A 7,706-nucleotide genomic window follows, 5' to 3' on the forward strand; every position below is an offset into this window, starting at 1 on the left:
GAAGCCTGTTGTATATATGTATATATATGTATGTATGTGTGTATGTGTTTGTATGTCTGTGTTTGTCCCCCCAACATCGCTTGACAACCGATGCTGGTGTGTTTATGTCCCCGTAACTTAGCGGTTCGGCAAAAGAGACCGATAGAATAAGTACTAGGCTTCCAAAGAATAAGTCCTGGGGTCGATTTGCTCGACTAAAGGCGGTGCTCCAGCATGGCCACAGTCAAAAGACTGAAACAAGTAAAAGAGTAAAAGAGTATATGCGTGTGTATAAGTATAAATGATGATAATAATGATGATGTGAAACATGAATGGGTTGGTGACAAGACTATTTTCTATGGTAACCATAGAAAAACTGCCTCAATAAATTGTCCAAAATTCATTGAAAGAAAGGCAGGTGTATTTCAACAGAACTATGGTAACAAAATGGCCAAAAGTATTAAAAAAAACCCACCATGTTCCTGTAAGCCTCTCGTTTCACAAATATTCAACAATTTCAAGACTTTCTTCTCAGTATCGAGTGGGATACGTTCTAAGTAAAGTTCCAAGTATTCTCTGCAGAAAGATATCAATAGATGAGAAAAGATAAAACAGATATTCTTCAAAGAATCCTTAAAAATATGAAAGAGAAAATTTGAATGAAAAGGATTTAGAAATACATGTTTCACAGATTTATATCAGAAAGAGTTTACAAGAAGATAGAGGAGATCAGTAACATATTAGGCTAATGCAAAGGCGGCGGTGAGCTGGCAGAATCATTAGCACGACGGGCGAAATGCTTAGCAGTATTTCATCTGTCTTTACATTCTGAGTTCAAATTCCGCTGAAGTTGACTTTGTTTTACATCCTTCCAGGGGTCGATAAATTAAGTACCAGTTGCATACTGGGGTCGATCTAATCAACTGGCCCTTTCCCAAAAAATTTCGGGCCTTGTGCCTAGAGTAGAAAAGAACATTTGATGCTAATGCAAGAAAATTAACTTTTATCTGAGTTAAGAGAGTTAAAGGTCACTTTTTGTATATGAAGGGTGAAGGCTTGTGGCATAGTGGTTAAGGTATTGCTCTTGGGATTGCAAGATCATAGCTTTTTGATTCCCTAAACACTTCGTTTCACATGGCTCCACTGAGCTATAACTGCATAACCCTGCAACAAACTGGTATCCTGTTCTGGGGGAATGTTGTGGTTTTGGTCACTTAAACTCCGTGGAAACTAGGCAACCAGCCCTATAAGCCTTGGGACCCAAAGACAGTAATGTCCAGAGGACTGACTTCTAGTCTAAAATATTTGGTCAGAATATGATATGATGGTGTGTTAAATATGTGATTTTTTTAATGGAATATTTCTGTGTATTTTGTAGTTTCATACAGCTTAACCCTTTAGCATTTAAACCAACCAAATACGGTTCAAATATTCTACTTGTTTTCTGTTCAAAATGGCCAGATCTAGCCTTTCACACTTACCCTACAATCTCACTCTAAAAAAATAAATAGTTACCTCATGGAAATCTCAAAGCTGTAAGATAATACATGATTAATTCAAAACAATGTGGATAAATAAGCAAAACATTTGACAGAATAACCTGAATGCTAACGAGTTGAACTTGAAAAGTCTTACCTGCCTAACTCAGGACAGAAGTCAAAATAGTGAATACCAATGGGCCATAAACTGCAACAAGAATATGGAGCAAAAGATTATTAAGAAACATTCACAATATCTTCAAGGATGACACGTAAATAAAAATGTTATGAAGACTGTCTTTTAGAATTTGTTCAAGAATGAGCCTGAAATGCTAACAAATTTTTAAGAACCAACGTCGTCTCCTTCATTGGACACGAAACTCAGCTTGCAAAGACCTGTTGGGGCAAGCGAAAGCAAAATCGTGATGGCACCTGTGCCCAGCGTCGCCTTTCTGGCAGTTGTGCCCGCGGCATGTGTAAGGACTTTTGAGCGAGATCGTTGCTAGTGCCGCTGGAATGACTCCAGTGCAGGTGGCATGTAAAATACACCATTTTGAGCGTGGCCGTTGCCAGTACCGCCTGACAGGCCGTAAAAGCACCCACTACACTCTCTGAGTGGTTGGCGTTAGAAAGGGCATCCAGCTGTAGAAACGCTGCCAAATCAGATTGGAGCCTGGTGTAGCCATCGGGTTTCACCAGTCCTCAGTCAAATCGTCCAACCCATGCTAGCATGGGAAGCGGACGTTAAACGATGATGATGATGATTTCATGAGAAGAATTCTATCAATTTTTCTTAACTTGAAATGTAAGTAACAAGAAATGGATCATTGTTGGAGTATTTTTAAAAGAATCCTAAAACTCTCTCTCTCCGTATGGAATGACACCAATAAAGACACCATTTTAACATCCACTTTTCCATGCTTGCATGGGTCAGAAGGAATTTGTTGAGGCAGGCATTCTACAGCTGGATGCCCTTCCTGTTGCCAACTTTCACCTGTTTCCAAGCAAGGTAAGATTTCTCCCAAGCAAGGTAAGATTTCTCCCAAGTAAAGTAAGATTTCTCCCAAGAAAGGTAAGATTTCTTGTGAAAGATTGAAAAATAAACAACATTGTTTACAACCATTACATAATATCTAGACAAACACACACACATAGAGAAGAGTAGTTCTTACCTTTTGTGAGACATCAAACTGGAAGCATAATCCAGGAGTAAATATTCTCTCATACTCAAGCCTTGCCTTTAAAATAAACAGAAAAAGTGGAAAGTTTTTATAATTCATAATGTAAACAACACATTGACCTAAAAACTAAGAAATTAGCACAAAAAAGTACATTTGTGTGTATATGTTTGCCAGTGAGCAGAAAAGAGAAAAAGACTACCCCTACCCTACCTTCCAAGATGCCACCAGCACCTCATAGGCGCTGGTGGCACAAAAAAGGGCACCCAGTGCACTCTGAAGAGGGGTTGGCATTAGAAAGGACATCCAACCATAGAAAGCATGCCTAAGCAGACTTTGGGACCATTGGATCCGACCAAACTGTTCAACCCATATCTGCATGGTAAAAGGACATTAAATAATGATGTTGTTTTAATGTCCACTTTTCCATGCTTGCATGGGTTGGAGAGAATTTGCTGAGGCACATTTTCTACAGCTGGATGCTCTTCTTGTCACCAACCCTCACCTGTTTTCAAACAAAGTAACATTTCCCCCTGGCTAGACATGTTTTCTGGATGGCAATGATGCTCATTGACAACCATCACATGATGTCAAGACAACAGCGCACACATACACACACATGATGGGCCTCTTTCAGTTGCCATCACCTGAATCCACTCACAATGCTCTGGTTGGCCCAGGGTTATAATAAAAGACACTAGCCAAAGGTGTCACGCAGTGGATCTGAACCCAGAACAACATAGCTGCAAACCAACCTTCTTAAGCCATGTGTGTGTGTTTGTGTGTGTGTCAGTGTGTGTGTGCGTATGTGTACATGTATGACAAGCTTCTTTTAGTTTCCATCTGCTAAACCCAGTCATAATGCTTTGGTCGACCTGAGCCTATAATAGAAGACATTTGCCCAAGGTGCCACACAAGGGGACTGAACCTGGAACCAGGTGGTTGGGGAGTAAACTTCTTCACCACACAACCACACATGGCTTATTGAATTATTCCCACAAAGCAAATATTTCATGACAAATCCATGTTTTAGACTTTTGTCAAGGTTTGTTTTGTCAGTTTCTACGTCAATGGTTCTCAATCCTTTTCACTATCTGGGCTGAAGACCCAAAACCTGGATCTTTCTTTCTTTGGGGGCCACACCAAAAAAGGTCAATTAAAAGAAAAATTATATTTATAGAGGGAAGACTGTCGAGGGCTGCTGGAAGGATGTTTAAGGGGCCACATGAGGCCCTGGGAGCCACCATTGAGAACCACTGATCTAACAAGATGAAGGGTGAAGTCATTAACAATATAAAACAACGAACAAAGAGATTTCTCCACCACATTCACACACTAACACAGGACCACATGAACAGGTACACCCCATCACACATCCATCAACACCACCACCACCATCAGAGATGCTACATGGTCATTCATTCAGCTAGAAACAGCAGCCAAATCTCTCAAAGCATACAACTTCTATCTTCAGTAAATGACGACAGATTACACAATGGTATACAAAGAGGATGTATAGTCGTGGCCGGAATGCCTGTGATCATAAGGCTGCTCCATCTGCTAGAAACAGCAGTCAAATTTCCTTTGAATCACGTGAACCATCTTAAAAAAAACAGAAACAACTCATGATCCACATATAATACAATGACTGAAAATAAGATGAGATGGTCATGGTTAGAAAGCCTTTGACCAAATTTCTGCTGAATGAAAAATGTCTTAGGGCTAAACAACATCACATATAGGGAAATGAATACACACACCTACATCTTAACACACACCACTATACACACACACCACTATACACACACACACACACACTACAACTGGCACTCCATCAGTTACAACAGGGGTTCCATTTGAACAGCCTGCTCGTGAAAATAATGTGCAAGTGGTTGAGTACTCCACAGATACATGTCCCCTTAATGTAGTTCTCCAGGAGATTCAGCATGGCACAGAGTGTGACAAGGATGGTCCCTATTGAATTACAGGTACAACTCATTTTTGCCAACTGAGTGGAGTGGAGCAACATGAAATAGAGTGTCTTGTTCAAGGACACAAGGCATTGCTGGGAATTGAACTCACTGCCTTACGATCATGAGCCAAACACTCTAACCACTAAGCCATGTTTCTTTACTTACACACACACACACACACACAGTCGCTATACATCATACCTCTCCATGAGCTTGTCATCATATTATTATTATTTTTATGTTGATTCCATTAATGAGACATAAGACAAAAAAACACATCCAAGAGAAGAAATTCAAGAGAAATTTGGTTGAACTAACGGTAATTTCTGTGGTGCCAGGAAACCACTGTGAGTCAGAAGATCAGCAAGGTGCGCCGTGAACCACCAATTGTCAAGGTAAGTGCTGTAAAGATATTAGAAAAGGGAAACATGAAAATTAGAAAGGCTTCTTAAAGAAATATTTTAAACTTTCATCATCATCATCATCATCCAACATGCTTTCCATGCTGGCATGGGTTGGATAGTTTGACAGGAGCTGGTAAGGCCAGGAGCCACACCTGGCTCCAACTGCCAGTTTTAGCATGGCTTCTACAACCAGATGCCCTTCCTAATGCCAACCACTTTACAGAGTGTACTGGGTGCTTTCTATGTGGTATCAGCACCAGTGCTTTTTACATGGCACCAGCACCAGTGCTGTCTCTAAATAAATTAAACAAAGAATATAGAAGTAAAGATTAAATTTACAATTGTATTAAAAGATTCAAACTAAATTTCACAGGACACTGAACCAGACAATACCTGTATAGTGTTGTAAACCTTAACTTTTCCATGCTTGCATGGGCTGGACAGAGTTTATTGAAGCAGATTTTTCTATGGCCAGATAGTCTTCCTGTCACCACCCCTGGCCTTTTTCTAAGCAAGGGAATAATCTATTTATGGCCAGACATGTTTTTGCAGAATATTGGAAATGAATCACACAGCTTGTATGATAGGGGGTCATTTAAAAATGTCACGTAATGTCAAGATAGAGAGATACAAACATACATACACATATATATGCACGCACGCACACACACATACATATATATATATATTGATGAAGGAGATGTTCTCTATGTGGCCTGTGTGTTTTCTGTACTCGTTTATCATTTTGTCTACGTTTTGTTTGCAATATCATGTACCCAGATATGCATCTATATTTACAGGTAGATGTAAGTATGTACATACATGTACGTATATATGCATATACTCATTTATTATATATATATATATATATATATATATATATATATATATATATATAACAGGCTTCTTTCAGTTTTTGTCTCCCAAATCCACTCGACGATTTGGCTGGCCCAGGGCTAAAGACACTTTCCCAAGGTGCTACCCAGTGGGACTGAACATGGAACCATGTGACTGGGAAGTAAGCTTCATACTACACAACCATACCTGTGCCTTATTGTAGTATAAATTAGTTTGAATTCTATTTTATTTATAATCCAGGTAATTAATTATAACCAGGTGAGACAAAAGCTGATCAATGTCTTGTGCATGGATTCAGTAAATGGAAACGTGTGTGTGTTTGTTTGTTTGTTTGTTTGTGTGTGTGTGTGTGTGTGTGTGTGTATGTATTTCCTTGTCTTGACATTGTGTGATAGTTGTAAATGAGTGTCACTGCTATACAAGCAGCATCCTTCATTTCCAGTATTCTGCAGAAAAAAGGTATGGCTATGGGGAAATATTACCTTTGCTTAGAAACAGATGGGGGTCAGCAACAAGAAGGGCACCCAGCCGTAGAAAATCTGCCTCGATAAACTCTATCCGATCCATGAGCTAGGGGACATTATGATGATGTTTGCAGCATTAAAATAACATAATGCGATTGAGGAAAATTGAACATACAATTAAAAAGGAGAGAGAAAGCTATAGAATATAAATGTAGGACTCACCAGCAGCTGCGAATCATTTGGCTAATGTCAAATTCAAACAAAGCAATAAGAATATTGTCCAACTGAGCCATTCGGTTGTCTCCTCGATACATGTCGATGCAAGGCTGGAAAGCAAAGAGAACACTTCAACAATAAGGATTAGCGAGTGAAAAACAATTCTGTCACTTTATTTACATTATTGACATTTGACGATTATTTGTTCTCGTCTTGTTTGCTAACACAATGTTTCGGCTGATATACCCTCCAGCCTTCATCAGGTGTCTTGGGGAAATTTCAAACCTGGGTTCTCATTCATCATCATCATCATCGTTTAACATCTGTTTTCCATGCTGGCATGGATTGGACGGTTTGACTGAGGACTGGCGAACCAGACCCCAATCTGATCTGGCAGAGTTTCTACACCTGGATGCCCTTCCTAATGCCAAGCACTCCGAGAGTATAGTGGGCGCATTTACGTGCCACCGGCATGAGGGTCAGTCAGACAGTACTGGCAACAGCCACGCTCAAATGGTGTTTTTTATGTGCCACCTGCAAGGGAGCCAGTCCGGCGGCACTGGCAATGACCTCGCTCAAATGTTGTTTTTCACGTGCCACCGGCACAAGTGCCAGTAAGGTGACGCTGGTAACAATCATGCTCAAATGGTGCTTTTTATGTGCCACCAGCACAGGAGCCAGACAGAAAGCCCTGGCAATGGTCACGCTCGAATGGTGCTTTTAACATTCCACTGGCACGGATGCTAGCCATGTGGTGCTATCATCAGCCACATCAGCGAATTTGATTTTGATTGTGACAAATAATTACAGAGGCATCAAGCTGTTAGATCAGGTTATGAAAGTTACAGAGAGGGTCATAGCCCAACTAATTAGGGAGCAAATCAATTTAGATGAGATGCAGTTTGGGTTCGTGCCAGGTAAAAGCACTACTGATGCCTTATTTCTAGTGAGACAGCTGCAGGAGAAATACCTAGCTAAGGATAAACCTCTGTACCTGGCTTTCATTGACATGGAGAAAGCCTTTGACAGGGTCCCCCGATCCCTTATCTGGTGGTCAATGAGGAAACTTGGGATAGAAGAATGGTTAGTGAGAGCTGTGCGAGCCATGTACAGAGATGCTGCCAGTAAGGTGAGGGTTGGAAATGAGTACAGCAAT

General features: G+C 40.4%; 1 protein-coding gene across 1 annotated transcript in view; it reads right to left on the minus strand.

Annotated features, from left to right (window-relative positions):
* The window catches only part of LOC106870438 (nuclear pore complex protein Nup85), a 39,052-nt gene that overhangs the window by 8,651 nt on the left and 22,695 nt on the right, over positions 1-7,706 (minus strand). Inside the window, exons 11-15 of the mRNA XM_014916517.2 lie at positions 6,557-6,660; positions 4,927-5,010; positions 2,630-2,695; positions 1,615-1,665; positions 455-555 (exon numbers count right to left, since the gene is read on the minus strand). Coding sequence (XP_014772003.1) covers positions 455-555; positions 1,615-1,665; positions 2,630-2,695; positions 4,927-5,010; positions 6,557-6,660 — 406 coding nt within the window. The remainder of the gene's footprint in view (positions 1-454; positions 556-1,614; positions 1,666-2,629; positions 2,696-4,926; positions 5,011-6,556; positions 6,661-7,706) is intronic.

The sequence above is a fragment of the Octopus bimaculoides genome, chromosome 6, assembly GCF_001194135.2.
Source record: "Octopus bimaculoides isolate UCB-OBI-ISO-001 chromosome 6, ASM119413v2, whole genome shotgun sequence".
Lineage (NCBI taxonomy): Eukaryota > Metazoa > Mollusca > Cephalopoda > Octopoda > Octopodidae > Octopus > Octopus bimaculoides.